The sequence below is a fragment of the Vespa velutina genome, chromosome 1, assembly GCF_912470025.1.
Source record: "Vespa velutina chromosome 1, iVesVel2.1, whole genome shotgun sequence".
Taxonomy (NCBI): Eukaryota; Metazoa; Arthropoda; class Insecta; order Hymenoptera; family Vespidae; genus Vespa; species Vespa velutina.
In genome coordinates this window covers 16111259-16126496 of record NC_062188.1, presented here as the reverse complement: position 1 = coordinate 16126496, position 15238 = coordinate 16111259, and the positions used below count along the sequence as shown (strand labels likewise).

Here is a 15238-nt window from a genome sequence, read left to right as displayed (position 1 = left end):
GATAGCTATTAAGTTTGTATACCATTTTTTTTTAATGTTTTTATATTTTTATATAATAGATCAAAAATTATAAGCTTCGTAGGGGGCAATTACACAAATGGCGTATTGTGTATGCGCATAATACTCACTTAATTTCCTTGCTGTTGGTGCCCCTGTCATTTTGAATTATTTTGTGGTATCGGTTGTAATGAAGCTTTGTCGTCTCGTCAATTACGTATAATCAGTATGTTTTTTCTAACATGCACACCAATTTTATATACCAATCGATTGTCGGAAATACGATTTCCACACGTAAGTGTTAGCAAATTATGGCATCGTCTTGTTTAAAAGATATCTGTAAAAATAAATTCAGCGTCTCGTCGTCCTCTAGGGACGTTTTCTATTTTTTTGCTTATATTTTCATGATATCTAATTTATTTTTAATATATTCTTCTAATATATTTTCGTGATAATTAATAATTATACATTAATTAGTCGCGTTCGAATGTATTTTGTCGTATATACATGTCTTATCTATATATGTGAATATACATATATGTGTATACATATACATGTAGATATTTCTCTTATACATACCTTCTCTACACATATCGATACATCCTATTACTCTATTAATTTCGATCTATATTTTTATTAATTTTCAACTCTACTAATATAGATCTAATATTTTTTAGCTATCCAAGTAACCTACGAATAAAGAAAACTATGAAGTACCCTAGAAATAACATTAACGTAACCGCTCTATACGTACAAGTAAGTCTATCTTCTTTTAAATACATATAGCTTGTCTCTTAAGAGCTATTCGATGCTTTTCGAAATGTAATACTGTTTAATTATTACCTCATCGTACTTTGAGTACATTGTGCATTATTTAAATAATTATGAAATTATCATATCTATAATATGATTGAATCTAGTGGTATGGAAAGAGTACATTTCGATGTGTTGTGCTCGGAGTACGAGAGGAAACTGACATGGTAACACGTATCCTTCCAATGGTCATTCTTGTTGATATTAAACGAATGACGCAACCTGAAAGAAAAATATTTTATCTAAAGCTATGTTTAAAATTTAATTCTATTTAAATATTCATTTATATTTTTTTTATATTTAACGCTTGTTCCGACCTACAAAATGTTTAAATGAATATGCTATTGTTTAAATATTAATTAGTTATTAGAATATATTATATAGAAATTATGATTTATTTAAGGTTAAGAGAGAATTTCGATGGTTACTCTTCGAAAGGCAAAAGATAACCGTTTCGATATTCGTCAAAGTCAGTCTATCGTTCGTTTTTATCGATATTACGTATAGCCAATAATTCCTAGATTATTTTATGTATATATGATTATGTATATATGATATGATTATTTTAGAGAAAATTAAGGTGAATTTAATTTTAGGTTAAAATTATATGTTTTACGTGTGTTACGAGCAATATAATGTTTAGGCGAATTTACTATCGTTAATAATCTATTGTGCTCCATATTCATTATACGTCGTTAAAATAATTATACAATTATCGAAAGTATAAATTATTTAAACTTTTTTTTCGTGTTTTTGAGCTATATTTCTATAGCTATTAAATTTTAATAATTAATTTTTTTAGTTTGAACTAATATAGTATCCGTTTAGATAGTTTTTAAATTCTTATATTATATTTTTAATATTTTCATATTTTCGTATAATAGATCGAAAAATTATATTCTTCGCGGCCATAGTACAGGTGGCATATCGCGCGTGCGCGTGAATCAATTTAGTCCCTTGCTGTTGGTAATACCACCATTTTGAATTATTTTATCGTATCAATTGAAGCATACTTTGTCGTCTCGTTAATTACAGGTTATTAGTATATTGTTTTTTAACGTACATCTTTATTTTATGTATTAATCGATTTCCCAAAATGCGATTTCCACGTATGTACGTTCAGAAGTCCTGACATCATCTTGTTTAAAAAATATCCACGAAAATAAAATCGGCTTTTTTTGGCTTCTTTTGTGAGGCTATAACGTCATATTTATTTCTCGGATTTTCCAGCATTATTTTCGCGATATCGATACTTCCCTGATCTTTTAACAATGCTCTAATTAACTAGTTCTTCGTTAATTAGTCGTGTTCGATTGTATATCGATCACGTATCAATATAAATATTGTATATCGTATATACATATCGTAATACTTTGTTGCTTTTAATAGAGAGCGAAAGAGAGACAGAGAGAGAGAGAGAGAGAGAGAGAGAGAGAGAGAGAGAGAGAGAGAGAGAGAGAGAGAGAAAGAAAGAAAGGAAGGAGGGGGAAGGAGAGCGAGAAAGAGAAAGATAATATTAAGATATAAATAGTAGTTTGAAAGTTTTCCCACTAATGTCTGCGAATTTCTGGCAAGTATAAAAATGAAAAACAATCGCCATGCATGTGTTTGTATATATATATATATATATATATATATATATATATATATATATATATATATATTCCGAGAATTTTGGAAGTAAATTCATATTGGCAAAAGTAGATATAAACAATCAAAGAACGATAAGGAGACTTGACACGACTTTCTTTTTCATTCTTAATAAAGTGTTACCCAGTTATCGTTCACACAAGCAGCTTTTTACAGACGTGTTCAGATCTGTTCTCGTTTCATTAATTCCAATTCGTCTCACTTCTTATTTATATTATATATAATGTTTTATAAACTTGATTTAATCGTAGTATTTTTTTTCGAGAATAGTTTATGGATAAATAAGAAGTTTTTTTAAAAATTTGATAAAGATTTACGATAGATTAAACAAATCTTCGTCTTTAAAATGAGATCTTGTTTATCATAATTGGTCAAGAATTATGCCTGTTTTCATTGTGGCGTAAACAATTTAAAAAACAAAGGGTAAAGAATAGCCTTAACTCATTTGCGTTATGACTCTACGTATGATAAATGAAAGTTTGCAGCTCGCAGAATAGTTCGCACTTGGTGATAGGTGACGATTGTCATATGTGGAATATTCCGTTTACGGATGCAAATGGATAATAGAGACAGAAAAAGAAAGAAAGAAAGAGAGAGAGAGAGAGAGAGAGAGAGAGAGAGAGAGAGAGAGAGAGAGAGAGAAAGAGAGAGAGAGAGAGAGAGAGAGAGAGAAATAATATTAAATAATAGGTTAAAAGTTCATCGATCAATTGTCTACAACGAGCAATTAAATAAAAAATATCTCTATATAAATATATATAAATATGTATATATATATAATATATATATATATATATGTTTGTACATATTATATTATTTGGAGAATTTAGGTCGTACTAACAAAAGTACGTATAAACAATCAAAGAACGAACGAGAGCTCCGCCTTAGTACGAATATCTCCTCCATTCGTTCGTACTGATGTATTACGTAGTTCCTCATTCTATAAGCAGCTTTCGAGATGTGTTCAGACCTGTTTCACTTCGTTAATTTCAATTTTAGTTAGTTTACATATTTATGTTTTATAAGTTTGATTTAATTAAATTAATTATGGTTTATTAATCTTACTTTATGTCTATTTTGAAATTATGCAATAAAATATTTTATTATAAAATTTTATATATAAAATATTAAATATATGCAATATAATATTTTTATATATATATATATATATATATATATATATATATAATTTTAAAACTGTAATAATATAAAAGGATGAAGTGATTTATTATCTAATAAATTTATTCCTTTTACGAGACATTTAATTATAATTTAATTATATTCTATATGAGCTGTTGATGAATCTAACATTTCAACTTCAGAACTCATATCACCGGTTGAATAGTTTACAACAGCATCTCTGGAATCAGTAATTCTATTAGATGTATTTGTTTCTGCTTTACTCGAATCTTCACCCCATCCAGAAAATAAATTTACTCTTAATTTGCCAATGTCTTGATCTTGTGAATTAACTGTGCTACTAGAAGTTTTTGCAGATTCTATTATTTCTGGTTCTACTCTAGAATCAGAATTTGTGTATTTTGGAATATCAATAGGTGCATCTGAAATATGTGAATACAAATTTTAGTTTTTTAATTCATGAAAAATTATTTGTGGATAATAAAGTTTATATATACCAGGATATGGTGGAGCTTCATCAATAAGTTGTTCCATAACATAAGTTAGCATAGTAGTTGTAAATGTATCATCTCTTCTAAGTCCTAAAGCTCTATGAAAAGCATCAACTGCTTCTTGTATATTTCCCATTAAAGCATTAATAAAACCCATTGCTGAATATGTTGATGGATTTAGAGGATTTAGTACTAATGCCTATAATACAATAATACATATTACTTACGTATCTTTATAATAAAATTTCCAATTTTTATATACAAGAAAAAAAAGAGCGATTTAAGAATTATAATGTATGTATATTTTCTTCTACCTGTTGGTGATAATTTAAAGCTTCTTCATATTTTTTCATTTTTCTACATGTGTGACCCAAGTTATTCAAGAGTGCTTCCCATTTACTAGGTAAAATTACATCCTTAAGTCCACATTGAACTCTTCTCATAGCTTCCTTAAATTGCCTTTCTGCAGTTTTGTAACTGTATTAGATGAAATTACAACTCTTGATAAATTAGATAGATTCCGAAATATTATTTAAATATGTAATAAAAGCTTACTCCATATTATAGAAAGATATTACTCCCATTTCATGTATAACAAATGGATCATTTGGTGCTATTTCTTGAGCCTGTTGAAAAAACTTGTCAGCCAGTTTAAGATTATTTGTTAATCCACATTCCAGTCCTATGTATAAAAGTGGAAGATGACAACCTTTCATTAATTGTGACGCGTTGAAATAAGCAGCCATTGCTTGATCATGTTCATTTTCTACTGCAAACGAATGTCCATACACTAACCAAGTTGGTGCAAATAAACTGTTCAATGTGGTAGCTTTTACTAAATATCTTCTGGCTGGATCACTTTTGCCTGTGCAATATAAATGTATTATTTAAAATGTATTATCCATTAAGAAAAAGAAATTATGAACGATATTTCAAGCAGTAGATATATTTTACCTATGCTGTAGTAATAACATCCTACAGCAAACCATGCTAAAGCCATATCTGGATATAGATCAACCAATTTGTGTGCCAAATAAAATAATGCTGAAAAATAAATATATTATCTAACAAAGAATTTATTATAAGTGAATAATATTATGTATAAATATTCTAACTAAAAAATAATATTTACCATTAGTCTTTTTTAATTCAACTAAGCAGGCAATATGTACTGGCAGACATGCGGTATGATATGGATCCTTGTTTAAAATTCTATGTAATTCATTAAGATAATATTTTATAATATATTAAAGAATTAAATATTGGAAAGAGAGAATGTTCTATAATCACCTTTCTGTAAGCGAAAAACATTTATGATAATCACAATTGTAATATAGTCTTTCAGCTTCAGAAACTTCTAAATCTAAATTATCAGACAATCTATCAATAACAGGGACTCCCATCACACTGCAAGTGGCCAATGATTGTTTTTTGTATGGTTCCTGATATTTTTTTAGTTTACTTTCATATAATAAACGTAATAGATCAGCTTCAGCTTCTGTGCATTGTTCTCCAAAAGGAAGAGATTCCAAAAGTTCTCTTTCTAATAAAATTAAACAATTCCATTATGATAGGTTTTGTTATTTCATGTATATGTACATATATAAGAAATAATTTCCATATAAACCTTCTGTTGCTGAAAGCATTTGATTTTGTACAAGAGATTCAAATGCTTGATATGAATAAACATCACAATGTAGAGCTTGCTTGTAACAATCTGTTGCCATTGCTCTATTATCCATAGCTTGATAGACTTTACCTTTTACGTATAATATAGCACTTTGCACCTAATAGAATAATAAATAAAAATTGATGAAAAATAAAATATATAACTTGACATATTTGTTGAATACATAAAGTAAAAATTGATTGAATAAATAAATAAATTAAATAAATTAATATTAATATTAATATTTTCTACAAATAGACTCACATTTTTTGAGGTATCTTCAAGAATATCAGGACGATCATTAAAACTAATTCCCGATTGATTTATATTTGTACAAATTTCAGATTCATTAATGACTTGTAGAGCTTCATTATATTCTCTAGCTTCGTAAAGACTTTTTACTGCTAAATAATGACACATTACATAAGTCTGAAAAATGTACAAAACTATAATAATCATATAATAATTTATGATAAACATTGCTTAGTATTAATAATTTATAATTTCATATTTTACCTTTTCAAGTCCACGACTTCTAATAAGATGTGCAGCTCGATGGTATTGTTTCATAAGATACATACAATGAGCTAAAGTGCATATATCTTTTGGATCTTCGTTACTCAATGAAACCACTTTATCGGCCCAAAACAAAGCGGCACTATATAAATGCTGTAAATACATCAAATATAAATATATAATATAATATTTACCTTAACGTTACAAAATAAAAACGTATTACCAAATCGATGTACGATTTGATGAGTTTCCTGCAATTTTTTAAGTCTATATCTTTGTTATCCATAGAACTTTGCATTTTTTCGCAATTTGCTGTATTAGCCGCTTGACAAGCCATATTCAACGTTTATTTTAAAATTATATAGCAGCTGATAAGAACTACTATGACAGATTGTAGGAATAGGTTAAGTAACTTTGTAATAAATATTTACGTTGAAAATCGTATTTCTTCAAGACGTTACATATATATTACAGGTTACAGTTTTGCACTAAATTTTTTGAAGTTAAAGTAATACCATTAAACAGGGCATAATATAATACAATATCAGTTCACTTTTTTGATTATTTAGAGATTCTTACAAGTGTTTATAAAAATTCAGAAATAATTTAAATTTTGTACTCGCGAGGTTAGATGGCGTTGTAAGTATACCAACTGTGGCGACCTCGTTGCGACTGTTACGCCTTCTATGGCAAGACATATAATTAACACGTCTCGACGCCACCAAAAACACACGTGGGAAATCAACCAAAATGAAAAACAACAAAGACGCCGGGAACAAAAAAGAAATCATTCATTTTTTCTTTGATTCTTTTTGAGACCGTAGCCATACCTACTGGAAGTGATTAGTTAGATTAAACTATTGTATACCTGACAAAGTTAAATAAGTACATTACAATTATTGCTTGATGTGCAAAGTTTCTTTCTACATAGTGAGTTGTCCACGAAAAATTGACACAACAATGGAGGAAAGACTGCTATCATTAAATAAATACATATGTTGGACGCATTTCGAAAAGGTCAAATTTAGCTCGATATTACTTCTGATAGAATGAATATCATGTAAAACATTATATATATTTATGTTACATCGAAAGTAATACTGATTGCCGGTATCTTATCATTAATTTATATAACCTAAATGTGTTTTTTATTACTAAAACGTAACAAAAAATATTTCTTTTTATTAAAGTATTTAAATATTTAAATATTACATAAAATGTTATATTTAATAATTATTTAGTATTCTAAGATTTAATACATATATTTTTTTTTTCATTTATATTTATACTTAGATTAAATTTGTACATTTATCGCTTTTTAAACTGAATTTAAACATTTTTATTGTTTTTATTTTTGACATTGTTATTATACTTTGCTAGTGATTGTTTTATCATCAAATGAAGAATATTCCATGATGTATATTCAATTTCATTATTTTCACGAGAGATGGTGGTACTGGTATGCTTTGATAAAAGGAAAATTCCTTTTTGTTTGAATCTACATTATCGTTCAGAAATGATGAAAAAATAAACGAATTATTACTAAACATTATTTTTGATTTCTAATCATATTCATGAAATTAAAGATAAACTCTTATTAACAATTCGTTTTTCTTAACTTTACGAAGTGAAACAATATTTAAATTTAAATTTAATTATTACAAACATACGTATTGAAATTATACAGCGAACTTCTTAAACTTGTTTAAGAATAAATGTATAATAAAATATAGCACTGAATGAAAGTATAAAATATAAAGAAAATGTTCAAGTGTAGAGAAGCATTTAAAAGGATCAAAGAATGAGTACGGATTGGAGAAATAAACGAAACACATGGCATTCCTCATCGTTTGAATCATTGTGCTCTGCGATGTGCAACAGGTCCATTACGTGTTTTTAGAAAAACGATTCAAATATGATTCTTTTTTTTTTTTATTTATAAGTATCTCCGGAAACAGTTATTTTTATTTTGTATCTTTACAAATTGTTCCTTTTTATTTCTTATAATTTAATCTTTTTTTTTTTTTTGCAAGAGAATTTATACGATCTCAGTATACACAGATTAATTTGTTCCATAGATATTTATATTGCACGTTTACGGAATTTAATTTCCGAGAAAAATGATCGTATCTTCACGCATTCCATTTTAATTTCTTTACGTGATTCTCATTTAATAGATCGCACGTGCGAGGTAGTATCTTTAAAAATGTACGACTTTAAATCGTAAATGTGAATCGTAGATTCACGACTTTAAATCGTAGACGAAGAGTAACATTTAAAAATAAAAGTGGAAACCAATTTATTCGTAAATATTATCTTATATTTAATATACACAATTCGACGACATGCGTTTACTCGCATTCTTGTATTAGTCAGGTTTGTTAACGCGTCTTTCTAAGTAGTGTGTTTTTACGTTGACAGAAGGTACGATCGTGACCATGGTCGAGGTCGTGACCACAGTCTCTTTCATGCTACAAGTCTATACGTATATACATATCTTCTGTATCTTTCCGAGTGTGCTTTTTCAACGATGGAAGTTCAATGAAAAGAAAGAATTGTAAATCTACCGGCATGGTAGTGGTAACACTGTACTAGCTTAGTTGGGGTACCTTTCAAGCTCCGAAACAAAGCCGTGCACGGCTATCGGAGAGAACGGGACGTAAATTTTCTCCTGTCCGGCCAATGCCAGCTTGTCCTACTTTGTGTTACCATATCGTTTCGAGTGCACAATACCCCGTGTATCGTGTATAAAACAGGCCTCTCTCTCTCTCTCACACACACACACACACACACATACTCTTTCGCTCTCTATAGAGTTTCGATATCATGTAAAACGCGTATCCCACGTAGAAATAAGGATGCGATCAGCGAAACGTGCACGTTCGACTGACTCTACTTCCTTCTATTTTATCGAAAGGATACAAAAGTCGAGCGATTTTCAGACACGCAACCTTATCAATGATAATATCTTTGAACATAGCTAGTTCAAAGGTCCGAAAACGTGGTTACAATATGATTACGCGCTCTGATTCGTAGAGAACAATCTACAAAGAACTTGCTATCGTTAACAGTTATCTTTTGCGCATTTCTCTTTTCGACCTCGTCTCATAGTACTCCCCGTAGCTTTATGACTTCAATTTCAAAAGTGATGTAACATTCAACCAGGCGATATAACATTTTCTGGTTTCCGGAGCAGCCAATTCGCCGTTGAGCTGCTGAAAAGTGCCTTGGGAGACTATAGAAATGGTAGCGAACGAAAATATTTTTCCTAATTTACGAGAGAAAGGTACAACCTACTATGGAAGATCGTAGCTTGGTATAACGCCTTCCAGAAACAGTTTGAGCAACCGCATGTATATACATATCCACATACATACGTAGCATGTATACCTGATACATAAGGACTATCAGAGTTGGAAGTTGTGGCATATACGCTTCGGTTGGTCGCATTTGCACTACTACAAGTTGGCTGTTACGACATACGTTGTACTTAAAGTGGCTAACCCATCGTCCGATTTCAAGGGACATATTTCGCGTGCGTTTAGGGAACGGAATTAGAATTATTTCCAAATTTTTGGACCTCTTCCAAGAATTTTCTGTGTTTTCTTGAAACGAGGAAAAAGATTTCGGACAAGAACGTTAAGAAAGTTCAAGTAGCAGTTCTATTTGAAATAAATTTGTTTAATTTAGTATGCCTTTTATTCTCGTAGGGTGGTAATTCGAATATAGAAAGGGATGCATCACGGTGCGAATGTAAATGGAAAGGGTGGAACGGCGAAAGGTCGGCGCAGTGGATTGTCCACACTCTCTAATTGCTTAGACGCATTCCGTCCCATCCTCTCTTCTCCCTTTCGAGCACTCACGTACTTCCGACTACCATTATTTTCGTAAGAGCGAGGTTGCATCTGACGTTCAGTGGATTTACCAACGTGTAGATACACATTTTGTCTGTGTGAGACGTGCGTGGTGGTGAGATGAACGTGCACCGGCCAGTAAGTGTTCCACGCTCCGCCTGCAAATACGGCAACTGTGACGTCGCTGTGAGGTCTAAGGGTACGTTCCTGCGCGCGCCAGTCTCTATGATGTAGCTAGAGTAGTAGTACAAGGAGAGATGCGCGAGAGGTATGTGGAACGTCGATAACCGCGAGTCCATGGTTCCAAGTATGGACCTAGCCACGTTGCTTTCTCTGCACCTACGAAGAATCCATTTTCCAAGACTTACCGTCATCCTTTTACATTCTTTTCTTTCTTCGATATATATATGTATGTATGTGTAGCTATGCCATAAATTTATCGATTTCTTACACAGTTCTAGGTGTTTTCTTAATTAACCGAATGCAGCTTCTACTTACCATCCGAAATCTCACCGAATAATTAACGAGGATGGAAAGTTTGGACTACGTGCTTACTTGAAAAGTGTTACGAGCTACTGCGAGCAAACGCATTAGGAGAAGTCTTATAGGATTTATTGTTGGTACATCATTCTCGTTTCTCTTTCTCCTTTTTTTCCTCTTCATTCTTTTTTCTTTCATTTTCTCTTCAGCTTTTTCTTTCATCCTTTTACCTTGTTTTTTTACACCTACCGTTCCTCTTATGTATGTATACGCGCTGTTTACATCTCGTTACCCGCATATTTGTTTATGATTTCATGCAGTTCTCCTGAAACGTCGCAAATAGGATAGGTCGTAGGCGAGTTCTTTCTCTTTCTTTTTCATTTTTCTCTCTCTCTCTCTCTCTCTCTCTCTCTCTCTCTCTCCAGAATTACATGTAGGAACAAGCTGATGATAACAAAAGAAAAAAGAGTTAAACGAATTCCCATGATCCCCGTTAAAGTGATACAAATTTTCACACGAAATCGCGTACGTGCGAAACGTAATTTTATAGCGTCGCTTTCGGTTAGAGCGCGCTATGGACGATTAATGTCGGACCGTAATATCGTAAAAGTTAACCGGCGTTAACTATGTGCGCGCAAACTCGGTGATAGCAGAGATAAGGTGATTATTTTCATGATGATCAACAAGTCGACGAACGAACGGAGAGAGAGAGAGAGAGAGAGAGAGAGAGAGAGAGAGAGAGAGAGAGAGAGAGAGAGAGAGAGAGAGTAGGATAGAGATACTATATAAGAGAGAGGGAAAAGCTATCGAAGAGAAATTTTCAGGCTCCAACTTTATCCCGTATCTACAGCCAGCCAATCATTCATGTCAAGCTTTCAGTACGTCATGGGAAAATATAGTCACTCCGAAATCATGCGAACGTACACGGAAAGCTTATATCACGACACGATATATCACTCGATGTATCACATTTAGCGGACGTCTAGATCATACTTCGAAAGATCTGATCTTTCAAATCTCAAACTGTAAGCTTATAGTATAGATGCGACACTATCACCCATATTATTGTGATCAGTTATCTGAGCGTTCTAATAAATATACTGTTCTTTTTTTATTTTTCTTATATTTTTTTTATTTATTTTTATTTTTATTTTTATTTTTTTTTTTTTTTTTTTTTTTTTTTTTTTAAGAAAGAAGTTCTCCCAATCGTGACGCTCGGTCGTGTCCCGTGATTTTTATTAATACATTATCTTTGTGATCTTGAAGCTTTTAATAGAGAGTACGAAGGGACAGAGGATGGAAGTTGAAAATGATGGCAATAGAAAATTGCTATGAGGGAACAAACGAGAAAAGGATGGACGGAAATGGAGAGGGATGGTCGGGGATAGCAGAAAGGATCGGCTCGATTTTCCTTAGGCACTTTCAATTAGGCAAAATTACCAGGAGTATTAATAATGTCGGTTGATATTTACATTGTTCGCTCCCGCCGTTGCCGACACCCACCCTGTTTTGCACCGTTGCACCGTAAATAAAGTAATACGGCGCACGAGTCGGAAGGGATTGGGAGGGAGAAGGGAGACAAATAAAGCTTATTAGGTGGTCGCGTGCTTCGATGGTACGCGTAGTATACTGCAAACGGGTCTGTTCGTACATAGATAAGCGAGATGTGCGAGCTTCCGGGTTATAAAATTGGAATGTACCTAAAAAATGGGGAAAGAAAAAAAAAAGAAAGAAAGAAGGAAGAAGAAAAAGAAGAAGAAGAGAAAAAAAGAACATTTTCATAATGTTTTGAGGATATCGTCGAATATTTCTTAAATTTTATTATACAAAAAGAAAGAAAGAAAGAAAAAAAAAACAAAAGAAAACAAAACAAAACACAAGAAAAACACAAGTCCAAATCAAAATGAACAGAGGAAAAATTGTTCAGGTTTGTTTAAGAATATTTTATAAATTTTAGATATCTTCCGGCAGGACTAGCGAGAAATAATGTAAATTTATAATTAGTACGAACTAAAAAGGAAAATGTTGTATTCGTAATGGAAAGTAAGAATAAGTAATTATTAAAGAGGGACGGTTTTTATACGGTTCTCGACGGCAGGTAGTTACACGGTCGTTCTCTGCAGCTTGGCAGTTTGGAGGTGAAACTTCCTTCTCGAAAGGAAACGGGGATAGTTGCGAAGTAGATCGAAGTAAGGAGAGGAGGAGATCCCTCGCCTTGGCGGTTTAATTACATTTTTCGCTGCTCCTTGTATATCAATATCAGTTTAGACTTTGGCGATTAGCAAGAGAGAAGCCGCGTACCTTACTCGTGGCACGGCTCGAGACCGGCAAGAGTTCGTCGGTGTGGTAAAGAGGTCGAGAATGGTGGGGTAGGTTGATCGTGTAACTCTAATGCCATCTATCACGCCTTCATTCCCCATCCTCGTACCCGCAGCAGAATTGGCGGCGAAGAAGAAGAAGAGGAGGAGGAGGAGGAGGTCGCGCGAGAAAGCGAGGAGAAGAAGAAGAAGAAGAAGCCCCTCGAAGATGAATGGTACGGCTATCGATGACGCCGACCGAACCTTGCCAAGAACGTCGAAAAGTTTTTCGACAAAAAGACTCGTGGCCGTCACTTCGAATAACCATTAATGAACTACTATTCCTTTCTATGTCGATTTTATTATTACCTATCTTACTTATATCCTCTTCAATAAGTTGGTTAGAATTTGGCGTTATTATCTTTACTGTGAGCGAATGGTACTCACATAAAGGGACATCATACTGAACCCGAAAGGGCGCTTCGAAAAGTTTTCTGATAACATACCGGTCTAATCGCCGCTCATATTTAGAGGAGACAAGATATCTGCATGTATGCTTGGCATAATATCCAAGAGAATTTGGCAGCAGTGCCAGAGTGGCCACGTTCCACCTATATTTTCCACAACGAAGGACGTAGAGGATGCGAATCGTGCCTCTAGAACGGAATAACATGGTGGAAAATGCCGTGGATGATGCATGCGCCAACTGCTACTGCTCTACGTGTAAGAGAGTGTCTTATGTTCGAATCTTTCCTTTTTTTGTGATCGTAGCACGTATGCGATGCCGAAACTATTCCTTTCGTCTTTTCTTTCATCCTTCGACACTACCCTCTTCTCCCCTGTTCTTTATCCCCCACCCTCCATCGTTCTCGATGTACGAGCGTATGTGACTATCGTTTTGATATCGGTTCGTGATCTTATCGTCGCGCGTTTTCACATAGAACGATTCGATTTGCCCGCAGAATTCTCAGGAAGAAGGCGTTAAGAACGAACGAGGATATTTGCTTAATCGATAATCATGATTCCGATGTTCCCAGCAGTATGTGTACTCTTTGAGCACGGTGTAAATACGAGCACTTCTCTACGGTAAGAATAGGTTGCCAGAAGGCAAGCCACTCTTTGTCGTTACGACAGGAACATTAGAGCTGTTGCGGAGGTTGGGATAAGGAGTACTTTGGAGTAGACTCGACGTTATGGGATCCCATAACCGGCACCACGTAGGTATATAGAGGTATAAGTAACAACGGTCTTTCTCTTTCACTTTGCTTCTCCCTCTCCCTCTCCCTCTCTCTCTCTCTCTCTCTCTCTCTCTCTCTCTCTCTCTTTCTCTCTTTCTTACTGTTTTTGTCTTTCTCTTTATACTGACTGTTGGCCTCCTCATTTCTTTCGAATGGCATTATCCTTGGTACTCGCTAAAAATGAAAGTAATAATTACCAAGCGTTCTAGTACACCTCTCGTCTCTGTCCTCCGCTCTTATTTCTCCTTCTACCTTCTCAACCTTCTTAACGCTCGACCAAAATTATAGTACGCTGAGTCGACCTCTTTCTTTTCTTTTTTTACACGAGCTTTATGCCATGCTTTTAAAAATTTCTCTCTATTTCTAAGCGATTCAAAAATATTCCATCAAAGAGAATGTTTTCTGACGGTTTTTTATCCAGGTGACTATCGGAAATTTAACAATTCGAATATGTATTCACTTTAGTAATTTGAAATCGAAGATGTAGCATTGGAGTATTTGTTACGGAATCTTCATGGATTACGAAGAAACGTCGTGTATGGCTACGATGGCTACGAGAAGACCGAGATATGGAAGCGAGAAGAGCGAGTGCTATGGATCCTTCTAACGCGATCCTCTCTACTTTGGACGGCTTAGGAATTCGCAGCGGAATGCGACGCGCATCGATCTGCCTGCAGTCGAATTCTAACGGCTCTGAAATACGTCTGGTAGATAGGAACTAGGGAGAAGCGTTCTTCGACCTTACGACTACGTTTTGAAACGTGAGCATGCATGGCATAAATGTCTTCCTATTCGATATTCCAGATATTCCTTGATACACATTCAATTCGTACTACGATAAATACGTTCCGCTTGAATTATTTTTATGTTCAACGTTATAGTATTTTTGAATTTACTTAAAAAATCTTTTCTTCTCCTAGTAAATCTTTATCTTCAAACACCTATTTCACGGGATAGTACATTTTGAATTAACACAGATTACTCGTAATTAAAAATCATTATATCAGTTTATATGTTATATCTTTTAAACGATTCTATAGGAGTATTTAGATATAAAAATGTAACTTGTAAATTTCATCGTTATAGGGAATAA

At 33.2% G+C, this 15238-nt stretch overlaps 1 protein-coding gene and 1 long non-coding RNA gene across 6 annotated transcripts; both read right to left on the bottom strand.

Moving 5' to 3' along the window:
- Window positions 1-235: 235 nt before the first annotated feature.
- LOC124953872 lies at window positions 236-2225 on the bottom strand. 3 transcript variants are annotated; one of them, XR_007102356.1, is made up of 4 exons: window positions 1874-2225; window positions 752-1032; window positions 577-687; window positions 236-334 (listed from the first exon to the last, which is right to left on the bottom strand). It is a non-coding gene; the product is annotated as an uncharacterized LOC124953872 (long non-coding RNA). The 3 variants fall into 3 exon arrangements; XR_007102355.1 differs by lacking the exon at window positions 1874-2225 and adding an exon at window positions 1132-1392 and having other exon boundaries at window positions 752-1052; XR_007102354.1 differs by lacking the exon at window positions 1874-2225 and having other exon boundaries at window positions 752-1377.
- Window positions 2226-3654: 1429 nt separating this feature from the next.
- On the bottom strand, window positions 3655-6906 carry LOC124953713 (cell division cycle protein 16 homolog). 3 transcript variants are annotated; one of them, XM_047505523.1, is made up of 11 exons: window positions 6500-6906; window positions 6277-6429; window positions 6025-6189; window positions 5719-5878; window positions 5382-5634; window positions 5224-5303; window positions 5046-5135; window positions 4647-4956; window positions 4406-4568; window positions 4098-4290; window positions 3655-4022 (listed from the first exon to the last, which is right to left on the bottom strand). In XM_047505523.1, exons 1-11 carry the CDS (start codon window positions 6611-6613, stop codon window positions 3733-3735), a joined length of 1971 nt encoding a protein of 656 aa, XP_047361479.1. In that variant the 5' UTR covers window positions 6614-6906; the 3' UTR covers window positions 3655-3732. The 3 variants fall into 3 exon arrangements, with proteins under 3 accessions (XP_047361479.1, XP_047361493.1, XP_047361488.1); XM_047505537.1 differs by having other exon boundaries at window positions 6025-6206; window positions 6708-6905; XM_047505532.1 differs by having other exon boundaries at window positions 6708-6905.
- Window positions 6907-15238: the final 8332 nt, after the last annotated feature.

What these genes read in the sequence shown, in the direction of transcription:
- LOC124953713 (XM_047505523.1), bottom strand. Translation starts at nt 6,613, where the DNA reads ATGGCTTGTCAAGCGGCTAATACAGCAAATTGCGAAAAAATGCAAAGT. An exon ending in TGTTTTTCGCTTACAGAAAG is followed by an intron (nt 5,304 to 5,381) that starts GTGATTATAGAA and finishes TGAATTACATAG; the next exon opens with AATTTTAAACAAGGATCCAT. An exon ending in TGAATTAAAAAAGACTAATG is followed by an intron (nt 5,136 to 5,223) that starts GTAAATATTATT and finishes TTTATTTTTCAG; the next exon opens with CATTATTTTATTTGGCACAC.